At 39.8% G+C, this 25,600-nt stretch overlaps 1 protein-coding gene across 2 annotated transcripts; it reads right to left on the bottom strand.

Moving 5' to 3' along the window:
• Positions 1-2,623: 2,623 nt before the first annotated feature.
• On the bottom strand, positions 2,624-18,983 carry LOC107208523 (phospholipid scramblase family member 5). 2 transcript variants are annotated; one of them, XM_019007727.2, is made up of 9 exons: positions 18,161-18,983; positions 17,218-17,442; positions 14,533-14,684; positions 10,458-10,500; positions 9,341-9,561; positions 8,177-8,338; positions 7,372-7,533; positions 6,369-6,447; positions 2,624-6,290 (listed from the first exon to the last, which is right to left on the bottom strand). In XM_019007727.2, exons 2-8 carry the CDS (start codon positions 17,228-17,230, stop codon positions 6,409-6,411), a joined length of 792 nt encoding a protein of 263 aa, XP_018863272.1. In that variant the 5' UTR covers positions 17,231-17,442; positions 18,161-18,983; the 3' UTR covers positions 2,624-6,290; positions 6,369-6,408. The 2 variants fall into 2 exon arrangements, with proteins under 2 accessions (XP_018863272.1, XP_033372712.1); XM_033516821.1 differs by having other exon boundaries at positions 6,365-6,447.
• Positions 18,984-25,600: the final 6,617 nt, after the last annotated feature.

Consider the following 25,600-nt stretch of genomic DNA (forward strand, 5'->3'; position numbering starts at 1 on the left):
TCACACTTTTTTTTTCTACATCTGCCTCAGGAATGGCTTCTATTTCAGTTTATTATAATAGTTTTAGATTTAAATGTTCACCAAGAAAGCTAACACATACTTTTAGTAATAAATATATACAGTGCTAAGCACATCAATGCTGCATGAGGCATTTTGCATCACAGCAGATTTTTCTAACATTTTTTCTCTCTTAATCATCTCTTATCAGTTATATTACTGAAGTACAAGATAAAAGAACATTTTAGCTTGAACAGCTCAGCAATGCAGTAAAGAATTATGACTTCACCAAGCAGGTGCTTATTTTTTAGCAAAGATCCATAATTCTTTTCCACTGAGAATGTATTTGTAAAGACCATATTAGACTTCACTTCTGATTGAAAATATTCATTTACTCTTAGAAATATCTTATTCTCCTTGTATTCTCCTCCACACCTTGCTAATTTTGTTCCCATACTCTTTCCTTAGTTCATGTTACCCTGATTTTGCAGGGATTTTTTTCCATCAGACTCTTCTTCCCAAGTTCCACCATCATTTACCCCTTCACTTTGGACAGGGCCTGGGCTCTCACCCAGGGTGGTGACGGTACAGCTAAAACCTCGTGTTCATTGAACCCACTCAAACACAGTTCTGGCAGGACAGAACTGCAAATGACCACATGAGTCAAGATTAACCATTTTATGGGACTGTTTCAAATGAGCATGTTAGGGAGGTCTTGCACATAACTTTTTTATGCCCCAGCCATAAAACCACACCTCTTTATGACGACAGCAGGTTGTATGAGAGTCCAAAGCATAAAGGGATTGGAGGAGGTAAGTTCATCTGCTGATAAAACACAAATAACAAACAAAATTCCTGGTCCCACTTGTTCCAATCACTGCAGCCAAAAGCAAACAGAGTCACCTTACGGAAGTTTTTGAGGGTCACATGCACTTGCTTTATTTAGGTGTTACACCTGCTGGCACAGATGATCTTGGCATATCAATTGTGTTTCTGTGCTCTCATTGATCAAATTTTTTTCCAAAGACACACCTGCCTGTTTGCACAAGGGCTTCTCTCTACAGTCCTTCCTAGATTTATTATCTCTTGTCCTTATTTTATTGCTCTGAAACTTTCACATCATCTCCTCACTCACTGTTTGCAGTTATTGATTAAAGCACAGAGAAAACACGCCCATTCAGCCTTTTTCCTCAGCGGCTAGGACAGAACCACCACACCCTGTGCTTTTAACAGTGCAAGCACTGGTTTGGTATCACAATGATAAATAATGTATGAGCATCCACAGTAGACAAAAGACATTTAATGACCCATCTTGCAGATCAGCAAAAGGAAAAAAAAAATCTCTTTGATCTTCTATTAGACTCAATTAGGAAAGGGAAGTGATCAAACAGTGGGACTGCACTGTCTTTGTGAGGGCAATATCCACTGTGTCAAGGAGGATGAAATACACTGTACACCACTAATTCTTGGTGGGATTTCACTCTTCTGGAAATTTTTATTTCATTTTATATCATGCCCTGAGAGTCTGAAAGCAATAAAACCGAGATAAAATTCTTCCTGATAGGAAGAGAACAATTTAATTAATTTATTTATGAAGTTGTTCATTTAAGTAATAACTCACTTGTCCTGGCTTCTGCCAAACTTGTTTTGATCTCAACTGTTGCATTTTGAGAGCATTGAAGTGATGGAGCTGTCATATGGTAGGCTTACTTAAGGGAAAACATTTCTGAATCAAATATTTAAAACTGTTCCAAACTCTGAGGAGTTTGGAGTGCACACAGTTCTTGGTTTAAATATCAATATTTTTTAAACTCCTTTGAGTTTCAAACCATAACATCTGTAAAGCAGTATTATTTTCATGGTTTCCAAGTGCAGTGTGATTGATCCTACCCTGGGCAATGCCAAAGGCTAAAGAATGCACCCCTTGTGGGTCTTTACCCTGGTGTTCTGAGCCTTAATCTACAATTATTTAGAACTAGAAACAGAAGATTAAATAAACAAATTCTACAATGATTTTGGTTGGAATGGATTTTGGACCATCTTGTTCCAAACCCTGCCATGGGCAGGGACACCTTCCACTATCCCAGGTTGCTCAGAGCCACATCCAGCTTGGCTTTGGACACTTCCAGGGATGGGGCAGCCACAGCTTCTCTGGGTCACCTGTGATAGGGCCTTACCACCCTCACAGTAAAGAATTTCTTCCTTGTATCTAAGGTAAACTTGCTCTTTTTCAGTTTAAAACCATCCCCCCTGTCTTGTCACTACATACCCTTGTCAAAAGCCCCACTTCAACTTTCATGTAGCAACTTGAGGTACTGAAAGGTACTATAAGGTCTTGCTGTCCCCTTCTCTTCTGCAGATTGAACAACCCCAACTCTCTCAGCTTGTCACAGAAAGTCCTCTGGATTTATTAAAATTTATAAAATTTATAAAATTTATCAAAATTATTTTTAAAAAATATTTTTTTGCACCTATCCTATGCAATCAGCACTTGCAGGTAATTTTTCCTTCAATACTCGAGTTGAATTAAACTAGGATTTATCATTCTAACATAGAACATACCATTCTAATTGAAAAGAAACCAATACAACTGGGGGTCAGAAGGAGGAAATTTTTTATTTTTTTTTTTAGATTCTTAGACTATTCTATTAGAAAATGTGCATTTTGGGTAATTTCCAGGTTTGTCTAATCCTAAAACAAATAACAAAATTGACACAAAAAGATTTATTTCTTTACTACACATAGCAAAGTCTATGAAGAGAAGTACTTTTGCATCCACCAAATTATCAGATAACCAAAGAATCTCAGAATTTACAGCAACTCTGTGTCTTCACTCTCTTACACAAAGTGTCTCCCCACGAGCAAACCAGCTCCTCCCCACGTGCTGGTGTCACCTGGGTTTGTGGCACTGCAGGGGATTTCCCCTGCTCTGCCCCAGCACATAGTGACAGAGCATCATGACATGACCTTTTAACACAGAAACCTTCTACCTGCCTGGTACACCACCACACAGCAACCTCCTTTACACACAGCACTTTGGCTTCTGCAGAAGGTGGGGAGTGTCCTGGGGCTGGGGCTTCTCCTCTGTCCACCTGAAGCAGCTGGAAAGATGCTCCAGGTGCAAAAACTAGGTTGGGTACTGACCAGAGGGGCTCATTTTGTGGTAGACTGTATTCTGCCCATGTCCTGACTAGATCTCAAAAAACAACCAATCATTCAGCTCTAAAGTGCAGTCAATAAAGATAATCCATTATTGTGTGGCAAGGTTTTATCAGACAGAAAAAATAAAACCTTCAATTAAGAGCAGAATTTAATTAGAGGTTAAAGGTATGTTGAACTTCAATAGGTATCCTGGGTACAGCTTATGATGTGCGAAAAGCTAAATACTGTCATAATGAGCTGTTGCTGCCATCTACTGAGCACAAGGAGTGTGAACTACACAGATTTACAGTTTGGCGACTGATCAAAAAAAATTGTTTGGCTGGATTAAGTAAAATTTCCGTTTCTTTAGAGCAAGCAGGTTTCTTTCCAGGTGATATCTAAGACATGAATTTGTCTTTAAAAAAACTTGCCACTCCTAGCCTGTGGGGGAATTGTGAAAGGTGGGCAAATGTAGCTCCCACAACGTGAAACACATTGCTATTAATAAGAAAGAGTTATTAGTTAGAGCTGCAGGGTATTAAGATTTTAGAACACGTTACCTATTCTTTAGCAATATCATGCAGAATCCATGGATTCTGCTGAGGATGGGTACCTGCCCTTGTGTGACAGCTGTGGTTTAGATGACCGACCTCCCAGCTGGAAAAGCACTGGCATTGGCACTGAATTGCTACCAGGATGCTGAAGGGTGGCACAGAGGTCAAGCAGGCTGCTGAGGGAGTTCTAAGGAGCAAGAGCTATCCCAGCCCCACTGCTTGTTTTGTCCAGGGAATGAGCCTGTTCTTGTATGGCCCAGAAGCTGATTCTGAGTGTAAACAGAAGCATTCAAAAATGCTCATATATATACACATTAAGAGAAAAAAAAAAAAACAACCCTTTTGTGTATTAACACAAAAAACAGCAAAAGAGCCACTAAGTGCAAGAAATCCAGTGTTATCATCTGGTTGCAATTCATTAAAAAAATATATATACACACATTGCTTAGCTACAAGACATTTACATGGATGCTCACAGCCAAATTCAGCCCTGTGGGTAAATAAAACCTTATTTTGTGTTGACTTCAATGAGGTTGGACACATTTGCTTAAAGACTTCTTTGGCTTGTTAAGGACCACAAGAAGGCTGGAAATTGCAGGCGGGGAGATAAACGGGGATCCTGCTGATCTTAAGGCACTGAATACAGTCGAGTGTTCAGACACACACAGCTCAGTAACAGTGCCCGAGAGCCAAGATTGTGGGCTACAATAGCAGCGACTTCTGTCTAAGATGACAAAGGCATTTAAAGAAAAAAAACAGTCGGTTTCTTTCTCTCAGTCTACAGTCAGGCATGTAGGAGCTGCATTTAACAGAACGTCACCAGTGTGAGATTAGCGAGAATAGCAAAAAGCATCCTGTATTCCTCTGCAGATTCCCGAATTTCCACACGAGGGAGCTTCTTGCCCACGAAGCTCACAGGGCTCTCCCTCCTGGGGAAAGTGGCAGCAGTGCTTCCCTGGGAGCTCCCAACTCCTGCAGCCTGACTGCACCGCTACGAGCCACAGCCAGAGCCAGAAGTGAAACGGTTAACAGATAATGATGATTGTCAGAGCTTGTTAGCCACAATTATTTTCAAGACATATGTAAATCTGTATAAATACCTAAGTGTGGTATATAATCTAAAACATACTGTTTAAATCTATAAGCATTCCTGAGTTAATTTCACTAAGGGAACGTTAGTTACAACTTCCTGACTTCACTGTGTTTGAATTCATATCCATGAACATTAATTTAAAATTAGTCTAAATATTTGTTGAGAATTAATCACCTGATAAATTTAGCTCTTTTTCATTTTTATGAATTATTCATTATCTCCTCTCTTTCCGTTGATGTGTTGCTTGTTTGCAAGAATTGAATTACTGGTTGACACACAAAAAAAAAAATAAAAATAAAAAAAATCCAGCCTTTCTAGTAATTTGTAAAATGTTCCCCTTAGAAACTTGATGGGAGACTATGAAAGCCATTGGGTTTGTCACCAACATTTCATGGTACTGGTTTGCTTCTTGAAGGCAGTTTTTGAGAGGCATAAGCAAGTTCATACAGCAAATATTTTGCAACAACAGCAAAAAAAAATCTGTTTATGTCTTGCACATATATAATTCCTGCAAAGGAAGCTTGTATTAGCAAAAGCCTGTTGGTGGAAATGTTTGGGAACAGTACAATGAGGTGTGGCTGCAGGAATGAACAGCTGTGTAAAACTGCTGAACTGCAAAAAGCTCCTTCTGCACAGTCATCACAGAAAATACTTGAGCTTGCCAAAGGAAAAGAATAATTCTGTTCTAGGATGGCCTCAGGCAAGTCTGAATGAAAATTTATCAGCCACCAGATATTACAAAGAGGAACAAACCTTTTAAGGAAAGCCTTGAGTAGAAGGCAGCAAGGGTCGTTAACAGTGCCTAGTACAGAGTGAAGTGATTTGTGAGCCTCCAGCACACAGAGAACTATCTCAAACTTTATCTATGGCCTGCCTTCAGTGGAAATAGTGGAAGAACAGATTTTCAGAATAGACCTTACATTCCCACATCTAGGGCTGGAAGCCTAATTTCTGGCTGCCACTCATTAAAACAATCTTTGTCACAAAATTAATTTTCTAGCAAACATAACTTCCTTCTTCCAACTCACTGCAACAGATAACATCTTGAACTTCCCACCGGGTATGTCATTATATTTGTTACTTTCAAATCAGCTTGCAACTATTAATTAAATAACAAATCAGAAAATTACTTCTAAAATTATAAAAGAAGCAAAACCCCCCAGAACACACCCTCATGTGGTTAGTAACTGGTACCAGCACTTGCAGAACATCAAAGGCTTCTATAAACATAGACTTTCATCAGTGATGCTGCAAGCCTTCATCTAATCTTTCATGATTTCCCATGCAGGAAGATCAAAAGAGAAAGAAGAGAATAGCACTGTTCCAAAGAAACAGTGCTCTGTGTGAAAAGTATGTGTTTAGCTACAACAAATATAAAATGTAAGTGGGAAATTATTATTTACATGAGACATATTTTAATAAACATCATCATTAGCTCCCTGTCTTTTCCTATAAGGAACAAAGATTTTTGCAGTTCGAAATCATGTCCAAAGCTCAAGTGATTTCTGGAAGAAAATGAAAAAGAATTAGAAATGTATAAGCCTTCAAAGCAAGAAGATCAATTTATGTTCATTTTTACCTACTGAAAGACATTCTGCATATTTCATTGCTTCTGTCATCTTGTTATAATCCATCCAAAGAGTTTTCAAAGAACATTAAATCCTACAAACAAACAAACTATGAATTAGATATGGAAGGTACAAAAAATGCAACAATTACTATCAAAAGTGTTACTTGTAGGCTTTTGTTACATAAAGTAATTATATAAATTCAATATAAATTATATAAAGTCAATCACTTTTTATCACTGTCACTGAGAAACAGAAGTTTTGGAGGGGACAATCCAAAAATCTTAACTGTCATTTCTATCCTACTAAAAGCAACATTTCTGAATTGTTGTTGGAATTTTAAAGCAAACACTTTTCACTGAATAATTTAAATAATTTGTAATTTTGGGTTATAGTCTCAGATGTAAGTATCCAGATGATTTTGAAACCATTTCATATTAACACAATTATGTTGGCAAAAGAACTACAGAGGAAATATTAATTTCTAATTCTAGAAAACATGCATCAGAACCTCATCCCTTGCACTGAGTATTCTCCTCATATAATTCTTATGGTTATCTTCACAAGAGAATTTTTGTAGGAATTTTCATATGACCTGAAGGTCTTACATACAATACTCAGCAGAGTTATTGAATTGGTTTTGAATTCCCATTAGAAACAACATAACTTTTTTTGTTGTTGTTGTTCATACACTTGTTCAAAAACAATAAGGGGTTTGTGGGAGTTTGGTAGGTTTGGCATGTATGTTGAGATTTGATTCTGCCATACAAAATATTGAACTGCACGTATAATACTATTTAAATAGTTTCATGGGCAAAAAAAATAAGAACATTAAAAGAAAAAAAGAAAAAAAGAAAGCAGACATAAAAATTAGAAGGTTTTAGTTAATTTCTTTTTTAGGTGTCTGGTTTGGTTTTCCAATGCACTTGAACTTTTGTAGTTGTCAGCCAACAGCAAGGGCCCCTTTGGCCCTGGTCTGACATCTCTGTGGGTCTGCCCCTCCACCTTGCACACTTACAATGAGGAAACAAGCACCAATCATTACTGCCTTGATCCTCACGTCAAGATCTACAGGGACCTGGATCCCAAAGTTGGCGGTGTTGGTGAAGACGTTGTTGACAAATCCAGACCAATACTTGGAAATTTTGCCAATTGTTGTCATCTCATTGAGAGCTTTTACCTGCACAAAGAAAAAACAGGAGCAGACATAAATGTAAACAAATCAAGTGCACACTGATGACATCTCCACAGAATTAATGACTGTGTCCTGACATGCAGAGTATGCTACAGTTGTCAGGTTCTCCTTTTATTCTTATTGCTGCAATGTCCTATTAGTGTCAAATTTCCCTTTACGAGTGGCACGTAAGAAAGGGTCTCAAGTTTGGAAACATCAGCATCTTTAGAGCTGACGAAAAGTGGGAGAAAACAATCTTGAAAGTTTATGCCAGTTTTTCCTTTCTTTCACAGAGTTTTGAGGTTTTTTTTCCTCTCTCATGTTTTTTATATTCTCCTAGCCCCACTGCTGTGGGCCACTGTCCCATCAGGGGACAGGTATGTTCTCAATTATGCAGCCATCTGCATGTTACTCAGTGTATACTGGAATTTCAAACAATACCCACTGGAGTCTTCTGATTTGGCTAATGAGTTGATAAGTTCATAAACCCCAAAATTCCTTTATGATTCTTAACTAAGGCAAAGCAATTTGTTCACATCAGAAAACTCTGTTCAGGGTTTCTTCAAGTATCTCCCATTCTCTCTCTCATCTGAGAAATTTATTCAAAGCAGTAAAACTTTTAAATCGTTTACACTTGTATGAAACATACCTCAAAGTCAACATCATCAAAACAGCCACAGGTTGCATATGGACCAATTATTTTTAGCACATCTTCTTTACTTTCATTCTGTATAGTAAACTTTGGCAGAAAAGGGTCCCAGTTCTGTACAACGTACCCTGCTATTGTACCTGGTGGGGACTGAACTTCTAACTAGAAAACAAAAGAAAACAACAACCAAAATGTTTTTAGCTGATTATATATTAATATATAAATATATAATATAAATATTATAATATATATAATATATATTATATATAATATATTAATATATTTTTCTGTGATAGCTTGTTGTTTATATAATGACAAAATATTTATCTACTGAATGTAGTAACATATCATTTTACCAAACATGGAACTGGATATTGCAGAACTGTCTAACAGTAATGTTAAATATAGTGGACAATATGAAGCTAAAAATCTGCACCAGATGCCAAGATCTTACATACAATGAAAGACTTTATAAAAGCTATAAACTGGGGAAAAAAATGTTATTGTATTCTGTGAGTATCCTACAAGCTTTTTTTAAGCAGATGTACTAGCAAATGCCTTTTTCTTTAAAAATCCTCACAAGGATAAGTGCTGTGAAGGTAAGTGGATGAGCTAACCTGTGAAACATTTTTGTAATACAAGAAAGATGTCTGAATAAAGGAGACTCAAAAAATATGGAGGAAAGATCCGATGCTTTATGGGATCTGCATTTTTCACTCCAAGCAACTTGTGTCCATGTTCTGCAATTTCCAGAGATATATCTGCCTGAAGAGGCAGATCTGTGGAGCAAAGGTTCAGCCTCCTCAGAGGGCAGCTTCCAAGTCACAGCCACAGACCGCAGTGGCCTCCACGGAGCTTCACCCTCCTGGAGTACAGGGGGTGGTCTCTGCCTGTGCCAGGGCAGCAGTATTTTGGAGTGTCACTTGACTGGAGAGACATCATCAGACACCAAAGCTTCGTGTGGGATGCCAGCAAAGCCAGGTCCCACGGAAGGGAGGAGGCACACAGGGAACAGAACTCGTTTATCAATAGTTGTGTCTACGGAAAGGCCTCCCCATGGTTCCTGGGCTGAGAGGGGCCTGTGAATTCCTGAATTCCTCCCTGGCACCCTCAAGGAGCTGCACAGCAAGATGCTGGGACAGAGGGCATTTGGGGTTCCCTCACCTCCTGCAGGAAGCAGGGGAAGCAGCAGCTGTTGCACCTCAAGGGTCTGATGACTCGGATCACCTCCCTGCCCGCGTTATCCGCAATCCGGATGGTGAAAGACCTGATGGGCGAGCACAGCTTGCGGTCAAAGCAGCCATTCTCTTCCACTGCAAAGTAAACTCTTTGTCCCAAGTGGTTTTTTATCTCGTATTTGCTGGAGGTCTCTGTGCCAAGGATGGCTAATAAAGCAAAAGAAGTAGAACATTAACTTATATGTTTTATATGTTTGTTATTACCTTAGTATAATGTTAGTGTATATATATATATATATATATATATATATATATATATATATATATGAGCATTTATTCTAAAAGTCTATGAGACAGGTTGTTTAAAAAAATCATTTTCAAGTAGCAACACAAAGAAAATATACACATATGTGGAAATAATCGTGCCAGGTCTGTATTTGAAGGAATTAATCCAGACTTTGATTTGTTGTACACTAAAGTACATATCACAAAAGAGAATTCAGATCCTGAGTTTTGGTTTGGGCTTTTTCTGGCTTTATCATCTGTGAAAAGTAATACCCTGAGACTGATCCACTTCAGTGACAAAGCTTCTATCCAGCAGGTCATTCAAGAATCAGGCCAAAACCATTTTGAATGGGAGAAATATATTTTTACAGTGTTTTACTGGCAGAACTTAAAACTTGTTCAGTATTTTGAAATTCTGAGAAACTAAGTAATTAAAAAATCTTTTGCTTCATTTCATGTTTTATGACCTTCCTTTCTCTATTTGCTTTGTTTCTCATAGTATGTTAGTTATTGTTAAAGGCAAGAATTTTTTTCCACAGATTGGAAGGAGGGTTAAACTTTAATAATCCTGAGAGGGAGGTGTCTGAGAGAGAGAATTTAGGGCTGTTGTAGATTACTCACCCCTCAGTGGCTTGCTGCAGAGCAGACAGACAATAAAGTGAGCCTTCCCCACACTATCACTGCATAACAGCCTGGAACAAGGGCAGCAGGAGCATTCACAGTGACTTCAGTGAACTGAGGGCAAGGCTTGGATGCCTTTGGGTGACACCCAAAGAGTGTACCAGCACTGTTAAAGGGTGACAAGGATTGCACCATACCTTCCAGAAGCTCCACTTGCTGATGAATAATTATCTGGTCCAGCTGTTTTAAAAGAATAAACAAGATGGTGGGTCTTGGATAGGTCTGGGGCTGCCAGTGGTCACATGTCTATTTTTATTGCTCATCTCCCTGAAACAAAGATTCCTTTCCTTCCAGAGGTGCACAGACTGAATGCCTGAAGGATATCTCAAGTCACACTTTGGAATTCTGTCTGAAATTATGGCTGAGGAATGAGACATTAGGCGCTGTGGCCATGTAATTCACCCACGTCTGAAGAAAAATAATCTTCACTGGTGAATGAGGAAGGCAACAGCAACAGAAAGCTGTGTGTGAGAAGCAGAATGCTCTCCTTGCTCCTGTTGCTCCTCTTTGGCAGAGAGGAAGCTCCTCATGCCAAATCCAAGGTTGGTGCTGGACACCATGGCAGTGCAGGAGCGAATGAGCCTGGGTTCAAGCTCAAAATGTGGCCACATTCCAAAGGACCTTGCTGGAGCAGCATAGCAAGGCAGTCAGGGAATGCCAACAATGGCACACACCAGCTTTAATGCTCTGATCTCAGGAACTCGAGTCCTGCACCCTAAGTCTGGCAAATGGCCATGCCAGGGAAGCAGAATGAGCAAAACAGCAGTGAAACTCTCAGCTGGCTGAAAATGTCTTCCCCCAGGAGCTGGTTAGAAATGCAGGAGAAAAACTGCTTTGCATGATACCCAGCTTTTCTGTGCTTATCATCCCTCCAACATTATTCTTTCTTGGAGAACAGTTGTTAGCATTATAAAACCAGCAAGACTTAATTTCAGTCTACCTTTCAGTTTTATGTGACTTTTTATGCCTGTTTTATGTGACAGTTTTAGGCTTTACCAATCTCTTTTCCATAAATTCCTGATGGGCAAACTCTTGGCACAGGGTTTTGCCATTACTCACAGCTGCAGACACAAAGCACACAGTGACCTTCTGAGACCAGCCTCTCACAGCTCTCCAACGCCTGGAAATTTTAAAATTGATAAATCTCGCCTGATACGTATTCAAACTGTTGTAGCCATTTGTCACTTGTAGTCAGCTCCTGCAACTAGCTCAGGCTGCAAAGCAAAGCTGGTAAAAAGAGTATCTTCTTTATCTCTTTGATTAATCTCTGAAATGTGCATGCCAGTAATTGAAATAATAAAAAATATTTAGACGTAAAAATATTCTCCAAAGAACCTTTGCTGTTTGTTGTTTGGGTCTCATGAGAGAGCTCTTGGAGCTCATGGGAAGGGCTCTGCTGATGGAAAGGGAATAAACAAGTTAAAGATGGTAGAGCTATTTTAATATTTTAGTACTTATTTTAATATGGATTTCTTTGCCCCATGTAGAATTTACAGGGAAAATAAAATTAATGAGCCTGACTTGTTAAAAGCTTTGAGTTATTTTGATTGGTTTACTCTGCACAATGTATAAACAATATTGAGACAACACAGCAGTACCCCTTGTTATTCTTGTTCTGCCTTTCACTGGTTTCTGCAGAGCAGTTATTCTGATGCATTTTTTTGGGAACACTTGTGGACTGAGGGAATTCCTCACTTGCATTTGAAAGTACCTAAAGCCCTTTGGCTTAACAAGGGTCTGATCCCTTTGAGCTCAGATACGTTAAAATTCCTTATACACAGCTAATTCTCAGTATTCAGTTCTCTGGGCATCAAATTTACACCTGATCAGTCTAACCAAGTCTAAATGAAGAAGCTTTTTGCAAAAGTAGTTAACCTCGAGTGGTGGCACAACAGGCAGCTGAAGTACTCAGAAAATTCTTCTCCAAGGTTTCACCCATCTATTCCTGTTGTGGAAAAGGTTCATTTGAATTTTGTTATGGACACTGAAGCACTCTCTGAGCTATGGCTGTAAACTGGAAGATAGTAATGAGATTTAGATAAGTTTTTTGTAGGAAGTTATTTAAAGAGTGATAGCTGTAGAAAGTTGCTGTGTTTGCTGAGGCAGAAGCAGATTTTTGCCCTTCTCTGGTGCACCTCAAACAGCTGACTGGAATAGTACCTTCACCTGAACTCACTCTGGGTGTGGATCTGCAGAGTGAAATGTTTCTGGCTGGCCTTTACCTACAGGGCACACATTTCCCTTCCCTCTCATCCAATCCTTGGGCTTCTATTTAGAATAGGATTGTAAGGATCTCTCTGAGACTGGCTAAATTTAGATCCTTGTACCAAACATGTCATGGTCTTATTGAGAAATACATTCAGCTTTCTCAAATCTATCCAGTTATCTTGCCCACTCCTGCTGGAGAATATAATTTCTATTTGTTAATCTCTATTTATTCACAACCACTCTCTATATAATCTTTCTTCCAGTAATGTAATTCTATAAATTAAATGTTTCTTTCCCACAATTTACTCTCTTAGGCACTCAGTATGGTTGCCTCTCTGATAGTGTTGTTTTTAGTCTATAGATAAAAGAGATGGAGTCTCGTTTTAAAGGAAGTTCTCTATTCCCCATGCACTTCCAGTAGCACCTCTTTGTGCCTGTTTCAGTTTGGACCCATCTTTCCCCAATGCACTCAGCACCAGAATGACACACAGTCTTCTAGAAATCTTCCCAGTGGCATAAATAACTCCAAGTTCTGCTAGAAACATCTTAATTCAAACATTTAATTACGTGAAAATCTCTTAGTCCATGAGGATAAATCCCAAGGGATTACCCTAGCAGCTGTGAATCCCACATGCATTCTGCAGGCAGCCCTCTCCCACTGGTGGAACCTCGATATGCTCCCAGCTATCCTGAATGAGCCCCTTTCCTTCGCCACACAGCCAGCAAGGCTTCAGCATCACGCGCTGAAACGTTCTGCAGCGCACGGAAACTCGAGCAGTGGTACATGCCAACAATCAGCATGGCACACACGCTTCCCACTTTTCAGACTAGAGAAAATTGAGAACAATTAGCAAGGGCTGCAGCACAGACCAAGAATAAGCATGAATGAGGTCCTCAGCTCCAGTTGTAGCTCTGAGAGTGACCTGATCTTTTGTCTGAATGTCAGATGCAAAGCTTCCATAAAATGGAGTGATAGTATTTGCTTGTCTACATTGTCTGGGTAAATCTGAGCTGTAATTCATGTTCATACAGGAGCCTGAATATGTAACCTGCCAAGTACTTACTATCACAATCACTTTTAGACTAAAAATGTAGCAAAAGCAAATGCTCATGTAATTGACAACACATATCATTTTGTGCTCAAGCATCTTGAAATGAAAGTCATCACTCCACATGAAAGACTGTTTCTGAAGAGTCTTCCCATTTCATTAGCTTAGCTCCAAATATAAAATACATTCCATTTCTGCTTCTATACAAAACTAGCAGAAATGTGTAAGCAGAATTTATATACATATTAATGTATGTAATACACATGTTGAGTGAAGTAAACATTTCCCAGCATCACTAAAATGCAAACACAGTAGAGATGTGTCAGAATTGTGATCTGACTATGCTGGGGCCTGATTTTGTCCCTGCCCATACCAGGCAGGCCATGTGACACTTTACTCAGCATGCAAGAGTGGCACAATCCAGCCACATGCAAAATGCAATCCTCAGTCAGTGTCAAAGCAACAGCAGGGAGTGACTCTCCTGGTACAAAGTTCAGGAAAAGGTGAAACTTCTGGAGCAGAGCTGCAGACCATCAGTGCTCTGAGCTCCAGGAGCTGAGAGATTTCACAGAGAAAAGGGACAGCCACATGCTTAGCAGTATGATGGAGAAGACTTAAGCATTCATTTTTCTTCCCCACCTATGACCTACTTCTCTGCCTCCATTTTCAAGCATTTTCCTCTCTCAGGCATTAGCACTTCCCCAAACAGAGTTAATGCAAGTTTGTAGCCACTCAGACTTATGCTCATCTAATTTCTATAAAATGACTGGCAGAAATGAAGAAAAATCTTTTTTCTCCTATGTCCCTTATTTCATAGTAATATCAAACAAAAAAGCCTCTCCATCTCAACCTATCCCTCCTCCAAGGGGAAAAAAACAAACAAACCCATCCTCCAGGGTATCAAAGCAACAAAAAGGAAAACATAATGATTCTAACTTTCAGAAAGATTCAGGACCTGGTTCAGGTACTCCAGACCAGGTGGCAAATTGTAAGAGTGTGATGTTTGCTTCCAGAGACTTGTTGGTTCAACAGGCGTATTCTGCTGAGGATTGTCGGAAGAACCAGGGAGGTAATCCTTAAAGATTGGGTTGGTTTGTCCCTGAGATTCTGCAGAAAGAAAGAAAAAAAAGGCAGAAACACCAGGACCAAGGAGCTTCTTGGATCAAAGCTGGAACAATAACATAATTCTGCATGTGACTGTATTAGTACTTTAGGTCAGGAGTGAGGACCCAAAAGGAATCCCCTGATTGTCCCACACATCAAGCCCTCTGATTATAAAGCTGCCTTAGAATATCCAAAGAGGAATCACTGCATATGAAGTTAAATCAGGAGATGTGGTCTTGGAGGGCACTTAATCTGCTCTGACAGCTGATGAACAGAGCCTGTGTGGCAAGGCTGGAGCTGGCCTGGACTCACACACAGGGTGGCCAGAAGCCCCTGAGCACAGGTTGCCCAGCCCTGCTCCCCCTGAGCTGCCCTGTGTGCCCTGAGCTGCTGAGAGCTGGCTCCCAGCAAGATAATTTCCAGCATCCTGAAGGCACCCATAATTTCTCTTAATTAGAGATAACCTTTCCAGGGATCTCAGATTCCCCAAGCTGGATTTTACAACCCTGATATCAAAGTCTACACAGCCTCTTATAGTGTATTATTCATTATTAACTTAATGAATAGATCAGATATCATTATGCTGTGTTTTCTGATTTTCTATCCTAAAGCCCTTTAGGGCACAGTGATGGTGACCTTGACCAGGGCTGTGAAGATAATGAGAGTATTTACTGCCACAGGCATCTGTACACCCACACACCTCCACAGGCACAGGCACCACCTCCCACAGCACAGTGACCACCTAAACCACTGGATTTCCAAAAAACTCCTGCAAGTTTTTCCAGGTTCATTGTTCCTCAGCCTGCAGCAACACTGGTTCTGCAGGAACCAGGAGAAGCAAACTGAAGCTCTCCCCATATTAATGGCAAATCCTTGTATTGAACTGAGCCCCTGTGATCTGGCAGGAAAGCAGTCCCCAGACTGATAATTTTTATCTCATATGTGACAGTACTAGACACAATGGGGTTTGAGGTCCAGAAGGAATTTTGGGTCTAAGTCTCTGAATCTCTCTTTCGCTGCTGTGGGTTTAAATGAGATCCTTTAGTATTATTTGAACTCACTGTAAAAGATTCATCATTCAATCATATTTTGATCTTAATTTGTCTTTGCAGCCACTGCTTTCTTTCAAAGTCTGAGGCCACAGGAAGAAGTAACCCCTTTGAATTTGTTGCTGGCTTTAAAAATGTATAACTGGGTAATAAATATTTTATATGCTCTTCTGCATCATTTTACCTCACAGGATTCTGTTACTGCCGTAACTCTTGTTGTTACATGAAATGCCATGAAGTAGCCCAGTGTTAGCGTTATTCTTGAATAATAAAGAGAAAAAACGACAACAAATTGCAGTTCTACCTGTCAAATTTTAAGCTATACAAAAATCAAACAGTAAATACATTAAATATTAATCACAATTTGAGATAGTCTGACACTGTCTATTTTAGTGTATGGTTCCCATTTCATTACTGGTATGGAAAACCTTAAAGTTACTGTATGATACAGTGAGTATTCTGTACAAACATAATTTGTAGAGTTGCATGTTCCTAAAAGAAGTGTGTTGTCAAGTTTCTTCATATGAAAAACCATATTCCACACCATTACTATTAACTGTTTCTCCTAACTGATATACATCAAAAATGTGCAAAACCAGATTTCTCTTATATGGCTAAAGCTAAACAAGATTTATAAAAAACCCCTATATTACAAAAGTATAACAATGCTGTAAAACCTGCGTGCTCTTGCGTACCTTTTAGTGCCCTAATGCAGAATCTCTGGAGTGTTTTGAGGGCAAGAAAGAGGGATAAGCATTTGGCAAACCTAGACAGAAATTGCTGAAACTCCCTGGACCAACACGTGCCCTTGAACATGCCAACAGAATGATCTCCATGGAGTTGCACTCATGTTAAGGGAAAAAGAGATTTGTATCCTTCTGCTTAGTTTAAGCATTTGAAAACCTGGAGAAAATGACTTGAGAAGGCTGGTTAGATCAGATACTGTGTGTTTACCTATTGCCCTGAGTATTCAACTGACTACAGCTAAAGTCAGTACATGACACAGACACATCCAGATAAGAGTAATCTGATTAAATTCAGTTATTCTTCAGTTATTACTCTTTGTATGAGGTTATCAGGATTCTGGCCAGTTTTCAATGTGAAAATCATTTGCTGATGTAGTATTTTCAAAGCGAAATAGGGAAGAAGCGTGCAGTAGTGGTACCCTTGGCTCAGTACCCACCCTTCCCAGGCATTCTGTACTGACAGGTTAAAACACAAAGACACAAACACTAAATTTTCTGACTGAATGCAGAGGCTAACATTTTATAACCTATTTTATTCAAATAACATCATAGTATAGATTTTAGTCTCCTTAGGAGCCTCTTGGATGCTGAAAAATTAAAGGAAGACAAAACAACTGTGTTTTGACTGATGTGGTTTTAGCCTGAGACACTCATTTTATCAGGCTGCTGATTGCTGGAAACGCACAAGACTGTAGTTTTCTGTAAACACGATCTAAAAATACAGACTACAGATGCACTTACCTTGAGAGGCCATGAAGCTTCCTGAGTTACTTCTTCAAAGGGAGCCGGGTTAAAAGAAAAGGCTTCTCTTGTTGCAGCAAATAAAAAAAAGGCGCACAGCATGCACAAAACTTCAGAAGGTGTCTGTCTCCTCGGCAGCAGCTCGCGGTGCGGTGCCGGCGGAGAGGGGCGCTGCGCTGGCTCGGCCGGGAGGCTGCGGGAGCGGCAACAGCGACCCGTGCGACCCTCGGAAAGGGGGAAAAGAGTTCAGCCAGCGCGGAGAGACAAAGCTGCAGTGTACCCACTGGTTAAACGAATACATTAGACCTAAAACCCTGCTTTATAATGCCTGTGTTTACTCTGAGAATACCAAGATTTTGTGGTTTTAGTTCAGTGTTTGTGTTTCCACTTCTTCAGGTTATCCAATAAAGACAGAGGAGCTAATGAAGTTGTGGATGGCCCATCCCTAGAAGTGCATCAAGCCGGGCTGGATAGAGCTCTGAGCCCCCTGGTCTAGGGAAAGGCGTGCCTGTCCAAGTCAGGGGGTTTGGAACTAGACCGTCTTTAAGGTCCCTTCTAACCCAGGCCATTTTATGATTCTGTGATTTCCCCACAGCTGACCCAAGTCAACATTTTCCATGCACAAAGCAGCAAAAGCTGCCTTGGATTTCTCACTGTATTCCATCCATGTAACATCAGCCAGAGGATGTCCTCCAAGGGATGTCATGCCCCCAGTCCCAGAAAATCATCCTGTACATTCCCCCACCATCCTACCCCCAACACTCACACCTACACAGCGTTCTGCTGATTCCTGTGAGGTGTTTGAACTGGATTTGGAGAACTGAAACAGTCTGGCCATGCTTTGCCTTGGACAAACACTGTCCAAAATCATGACATATATAATTACCCCCATTGTACTGTGAGGAAAAGTCAAGGAGAAGAAAGGAGAGGAACCTTGACTTACCAGCTCATACTCCTGCCTTGAATGCCCAAGTTGCTGTGGAAATCATCAGGCAGATGTGATCTGCAGACAGCTGTGATGCATGGCTGCAAGAATGGCACAGCCTATGCACAGAGCCTGGCAGAGCAGAGGGAGGTGCTGGGGAACATTTTCTATCCTCTTTGCTACTGCAAGTTCCACTGGTTTGAATCTGTCTGAGGTACGGTTGAACAGATTAAATTCCAGAGTTTACAGCTCAGGAAGATGCTGAAGAGGATTGTCTAAAGGAAGAATACAGAAAACCCATCCCAAAAAATCCCCAAATTATATGGAAGTTGATTTTTATAGACTACAGTAGCAAATGCAAGAGCCTCAGGTCTACTTTTGGATTTGGCTATGTGAAATTTCCCAGGAGTTTGTCATTGCCTGCTTGAGAACTCCCTGGGTTTGGTGACAAGCAAAGGCCAGCCCACGAGCCAACCTGTGCTCAACCTGGAAACAACCAGAGAAGTGACAGAGACAAAAATTTTGGTGAGTGAAAAATGGGTACTAAACAAATCCTTTTGGATTAGGAGGAAGTTTGACGTAACTGGAAATAAATTTTAAGAATGACCAAAAGTTTTTGCTTCCTTTCTCCCAGTCAAGTCTCTTTCTACCTGTCAGAGTCTCAGCATTAAAATAGAGTTCACTGCCTTCCTCTGCATGAATATGCTGGGCATCTACAACACATTCACATCTATCAAAAAAAAAATAAAAAATAAAAAAGGAAAAAAGAAAAAATTAATTTGAGTCTATATGCATATATTCTTGCTACCTCTAAAATATTCTTGCTCCATCCCATGCTGTAAAGCTGATAAAAATTGATGGGCAAATCCTTAGAAGGCACAAATTAGCATGGATCCATCAAAATCAATGAGCCTATCCAGATCAGGGCAAGCAGTGCTTGGCTGGAGGAGTTTATACATCTAAGACCTTCCTTTTTTCTTTAAAGAAAAACTGCATCTTTTCTATAACTACCACTTCCACAAAGGCCCAGAGATCCATCCCCGCTGAGCTGATGTACAAGCACCACTGCAGTTAATGGTGATTACATAAATTACTGCAGCCTGTAGGAAACGTATCCATTGACGAAGACATCCTTGTCCTCAGCACAGAAACAGAACACGGATTTTCCTCCAGAAAGCATGTAGTAATAGTCAACCAGGTGGAGGAAGAGAGCTCAGCATAGGTGCCATTTCTCTGAAGCCTAATCACTCTTCTATTTTCTATAGGCACCACAGCAGGAGTATGGCAATGGTTTCACAAAAAAAAACACCTTCACAAGAGAAAAACTGGAGACAGTAACAAATTTTGAAGTACTAGGAAAGGCTGTTTGATTTCTCATCCTGCTCCCTGCTGTTCAGAAAACCTCTCTGTGAACGTGGTTTGAGGTATTTGTCCTTGTACTCAGAAGGAGAAGATGGCACTCTCCTTTCCCCACTGTACCACAATCAGCTTCTCCAGGTTAGAAGAAACTGCTTTTCCCCTTGTCCCCACAATCTCCACAAGTTCAGGCAAGAGATCTCTGCCGCTCCCCACTTGCCCTTCCTGAGCTCCAGGCATCCAGGATGCCCTGTGCCATCCAGCAGCAGGCTAAGAGCAGTACACAGGCATCAGGAAATGCACCTGAGCATCACCAGGCAGAGCCAGAGCTTCCCTGCTGCTGAGAGGGGTCATCACCAATCACCGTTTGCATTCTAAATTTCCTTTCCTCGAAATATCAGTTGTGACCAGCATTAAAATTCATTGTTATTGCTATTTTTTAATAGGAAATATTATAGCCCTCTTTCTTCCTTTTCTTGTCTTCCCTTTAGCACAGGGAGAAATGCTGAGCGTGATCATAACCATCAGACTGTGACCCTGTGCAATTACAAGCCCCAAGTTACATTATTTCACCCAGCATTGATTTCTGCACTAGAGAAATAAAAAACCAAACAATTTCTTAAATCAGCCTGCATCTAGTAGGGTTCTCACCTTGACCTTTTGTTTGTGAGGCGTCTTGCTTCAGCTGGTGGCCCCAGGAGCTCCTCCCCTGCAAGCAGGTCTGCAACGAGGCTGGAATTCCGCAGGCAGGTCCCGGTGCCGGCAGCGCCAGGAGCGCGCTCGCTGCGGAGCTGCCTGCTGGCACTGCCAGGGAGCTGCTGCACAAGGTGTCTGTCCTGCACCAATTAACAGCAAAACCTTTAAAATAACAGCTCTCCAGCAATCTGATCTTTATTCTGCATTTAACTCCACCGGGAGAAATGGGATTAAAATAGCAACCTTAAAGTGATTGTGTAAGGAAGGAAACCTTTTAAGTGTTTGTGTTTAGAGACGGCACATGGTACAGAATACGTGTCAGAAGTTTTAATGCTACCCCTAGCAAGTATTGATGTGGATCAGAAACTAAATATAGATGTCAGCAAAATACAACAATCCACTGGAAATTCATAAAGCAGCTTCTACACCAAATCTTGACACAGGAAAAAAAGGCTTTGGCACGGGGTTTGTCTGTTTGGAGGGGTTTAGGAAAGCAGGTGTGTTTGGTTTTTGGTTTTGACAGGGTTTGTTTTTTTTTTTTTGGAAGTAGATTTCTATTGCACTGAGTTTTTAGGGTTTTTTTAATAATGTCTAAAATCTTGTTCTTATGAAAATACAGCCTTCCAGGGCCTATGGGCACTGTCACTAAGTTCATGTATGTCCTGGTTTCCTACCAGCTCTGAAACAGCTGCACGAAGCAATTAGTCCAGAAAACTGAATTCATCCCCAGACCCAAATGTTTCAATTTTAATCACATAAAGCAGGTTTTAGAATAAGAGTAGAGGAAGTGTGGCCATCAAGAGACTGATTTATGTAATCAGACCATGTGATTTAAGCAAAAAATAAGGCCAGAAAGGAGCAGCATAAAAGACCTGAATATGTCTTGCACCAAAACCTGTATCAAAACTCGCTACAGGTCATGAAGAAATTTTCAGTCTGATCTCTCGCTTCTGATTGATTTTGTTCTAAATAATGAACACCTGAAGGAATCTTTTTACATTTATCCTGAAGGTGAATCTATCCTGAAGATCTATTCTGGCCCAGATAAATATCCTTTAATATTAATTGGGTTTGAGTGTGAGAAGGAATAACTTTCTCTGTGGTAGGAGCACACTGGAGGTACACAGCTTAGTTGATTTGACTGTATGTTGGAAACAAAGGTATTTTAGGATACTTTTCTGCTTACTTTAGTAAACTGTCATTAATCTATTTCAAGAAACTGACATTAATTTCACTTGTTATTATTTTTATTTTTGCCTGAACCCATCTGCCAAGTTCAACTGAAATTCACAAAACATCTCAAATTCTGTCTGATGATTAAACACGGACTGAACAGTAACAGAACTGCATCTTGCCTGTCCTTACATGTAACCAATGCTTCTGAACATTTTACAGGCTGAAAGCAAACAGAAGACATTCTTCCTGGGAAGTCAGGAGGTTTCACAGGACTAACAAAACTGCAACTGTTCAGCAGTCCCTAACAATCAGATTTAGTGCTTGTCTCTAATTAAATTTTACACATTTAAACCTATGACAAAATGAGATGAAGTGCTCAGTACACACTGGTATATTAATAAGATTATTTCTGTCTTCTAGTACATTGAATGACAGAAGTCTTGGATACAAATTGCAATTAACACTCTTGGTGATGAAGAAGAACTTCTTTGCTGGCCTTGAAAACTCATCAAGCAAAATTAGAAAAATTGTGCTTTGCTGTAGAAGAAAAACTAGTACTTCTCTCACACTTACCCCTCCTATTCCTTTTTTCTTCTCTGAAACGTCTGAATTGGAAGCAAGACTATTGAAAAGCCAGATTATCAGAAAACATTGAGGATATGTCAGGTGTTTTTCCTTCACTTTGAAACTGAGGTTGGCACCGACTGTCACGTCAGCAGTGTGAGCCCCGGCCAAGGCAGGTCCAGGTGGGATGTGGTCAGCCCAAGCTCCTCCCAAGAGCAGAGCAGCAGCAAACGTGCACAAACAGGAGACACCCAGGACTCACCGTGCTCAGGGGCTCTGGGCTTTGCCTCAGCCAAACACCACTGGCAGCTTTTGGTGTGCCCCTGGAGCACCCTTTGGTCCCACCAGCAGGAATCAGTCTGCACACTCCAGGATGGAGCCAAAACTACTCTCAAGCACAGCAAATGAGGAAGACCAGGAGACTCCCCTAAAACGCTCTCTATGACCTAAATCACCAACATGGACATACCCAGCCCACCACAGGATCTGCTGTCACATACCACCTTCCCTCCATCACACACATCCCACTGAAGGTGCAATATGTTTTTAGCAGTCATTACAATGCCTGATCAAAGTTTTTCTAGTTCCATCTCTGGAAAATATAAGCCAATGTTACCGTGTGACTCCAGCAGGCTGCTGGAGTGACTGATTACAAGTTACACAGAGCAGCTCAGATCTGGTGATCCAAAGGTGAACAGTTTTGTGCTTGTTTAGAGCACATGAGGGGATCAGTCCTGACACTCACATGAAGGCCACATTTCAAAATTCTTGGAAATCCAAGCTATTCCAAGATTATTTGTTGATCTTCTCCACATTTTCGGAAAGTCACCATTCAATATTCTGATTCTAAATTAAAATTAATAAAGCAAATTTTTAACTTTTCAAGGGAAGGAAAAGAAAAGAAGTAGATAAGACATCCATAAGATTTAATGGCATAATGGTAACTCTATTAGAACAGCAAAATTAATTTCAGTTTCCCTGAGGTATCCTATTTTAATTAACAAAGCCATGATCCTGCTCTATTAATTATCATACTGAAAGAATAATAAGATTTAGATGAGCTTAGTTCTGATAAAGCTTTTCATCCCCTAAAAAATAATAAAAGGAATTAAGAATCTCAATCCAATTTGTTTTCTACATTTAGTATCAATGTTTTGAAATTCTACCCAATAGTACAGCACAACTATTAGTATTTCCTTTTAATTTGAAAATGGTTTTTTTTGCATTTACTGCATTTAAGACATTCTACCTACTGAAGAGGTGGTAGTAGCTCACTAAGAAAAGTAATCCTTGCAGGATTCCAGGTAATTTTATTTTTAATATTATTTCCTGCTGATAACCAATAAGGAAAAGACATGGAATTTATTATAATCCTTATCTATTGTGGATTTTCCAGAAAAACCATATAGTAACAGCTAGCCATTATCATCCCAGCTGGGTCAGATATAATCCTGGAAACTTATGTGGGACACCAAGCTACACAGTAGGTGTTTTTTGCCTCAGTTTGCCTGGCTGCTGGTCACGGAGTAGCCACTTTACTGCTGGTCCAATTGCTCGTTTTTGTAGACATGTTCATGCATTAGTCTGCTAAAACAGATCTGGAAATCCGATTTTTTTTTTTTTCCTAGGTTTGTTTTATATGTATCTCTTCCTGTATCACAGGTCAATCACTGGCAAAGAAAAAAAAAAAAAACAAAACAACCAAAACCACAAGATTTTCTATTTGTTTTGGATCCCCAAAGCAACAAATTTACTTTTGATTCCTGCAAAGCACTTTGCAGATTTCCTGTTATATGAAGTAAAAGAGGAAAATGTTAGCAAATCACCAATGGCTTAGGTAAGCAAAATGGCTAAGGAGAAAACTCGTGCATACATGAAAATGTAGAGATGCTCAGAACTGCAGAACTGCTTGTCCTGCAAAGAAAGAATGCTTCTTTGACCTAGCACCATCTGTAAACCAAACGAGAGCAAAAATGAACACTAGGAGGTTGTGTGTGCACAATTTTTCTAATTAGTATGTCTTGACAGCATTTTGCTTACATATTTCAAACTCCCAGGTTGAATATTTTCAATGCTTTACTGCCGTACAGAAGCCAAAACAGTTCCTGTGTAACAGAAAGACAATTACCATGAACAGAGTTTGTTGAAAGAGTTGAACTGAAAAATATATGTTGTAATGGAAAAGCCACATGAACTTCCCTAACACTCCTGCCAGCCCCATGGCTGCAGAGCTCCTCTCTCCTCCAGCAACCACAGAGAGGGGAATGGCAGGAGCTGCTTTATTCATGTAACAAGATGCTCTGGTAGGAAGTTGGCCCTGCTGTCTCCCCATCTCAGCTCCCTCAGGATTGAGCTGTTCCGTTGTGTGTCCCCCGAGATCCCAGAGTGACACCCTGCTGCTACCCTGCCTCTGATGCGTGCAGGAAAATGACAGATACTGTCTCAGATATTGTCTCTAAAGACTTTAAGACCATGGACAGTTCATTGTCATAGACAACAACTTCTTGCAAGGCTGTCTAAATACCTCAGCTTTGTTTGCTTTATTTTTATTTTCATCTCCTTTTCATCTCCATGTGGTCCATCGAGGAAGCCTAATTAGCTTGTCCCTCTCATATCTTTGTTTTTTTTCTCCAGGCACCTAATAGCAATTATTGTCTGTGTTTATTTCCTACTCTTTATGTTAAAGAAGGATGATTGTCAGCAAAACGATTAGCATGCCTCATCATCTCTTTATTATGTGTCTTTCCGAAAAGTTTTGTAATGTGTTTGTTAGTTTATGCAGAAAAATAAAGAAGTTTAGAGAAATTTTCCCCTCTACACAAGAAAACAGGGCAGTGCTTTCAGAGATTCATTGCTCTAAAAATTTATCTTCTCAGAAGAATCTGAATCATGAAAGACTGAGACCACAGAAGCAGGGAATATCCTTATTTCCTATTTTATGTTTTTTTAATTAGGGTTTCAACATCTCAGGATTTAAATTTTGGCATAGTGGGGATTGGCACAGATAGATTTATTTTTTTAATAATTTTTCATTAATAGGAGTACTAAATTAATGTTTCATAATAGACTAAATAACAACTTAATTAGCCTGGGCTTGCCACCTCTCATACTTATTGTGTATCAGGTAATACCAGATACAGAACTCCAAGTTCCAGATTTGTTCAAAAGAATGAGAAGTTAAATGAAGAATCCCCCTCCTGCTTAATACAAACACACCATTTTTATGTGGTAATTACACTATTTTAGTCTAATACTTACAGTTTGAATACAGTAGAAAGACAGGGAGAGACTTAGCATGCCAAAAAAAGAAAATGTATTAATTATAGCAGCAAGAAATGAGAATAATGAAATATTGGAGGAAATCCTACTCTGGTTTATTCCAGCATAATAGTTTGTTCTGGTGACTGGTATGTGAATGTAGCCTCTATATATGTGTATGCATATGTATGTATGTATGTGTATGTATATATATATACGTATGTGTGTGTGTGTGTGTGTGTATGTATGTATATATATGTATATATATGTATATATATATATATTAATGTGTGTGTGTGTGTATACAGAACTATACATTACATTTTATGGACTCCAACATTTGGTTAATGGTTACTAAATCTGGCATTTACAGAGACATTAGTAAAGATGGTATTTATTTGCAATTTT

Source organism: Parus major, chromosome 9 (assembly GCF_001522545.3).
Source record: "Parus major isolate Abel chromosome 9, Parus_major1.1, whole genome shotgun sequence".
Lineage (NCBI taxonomy): Eukaryota > Metazoa > Chordata > Aves > Passeriformes > Paridae > Parus > Parus major.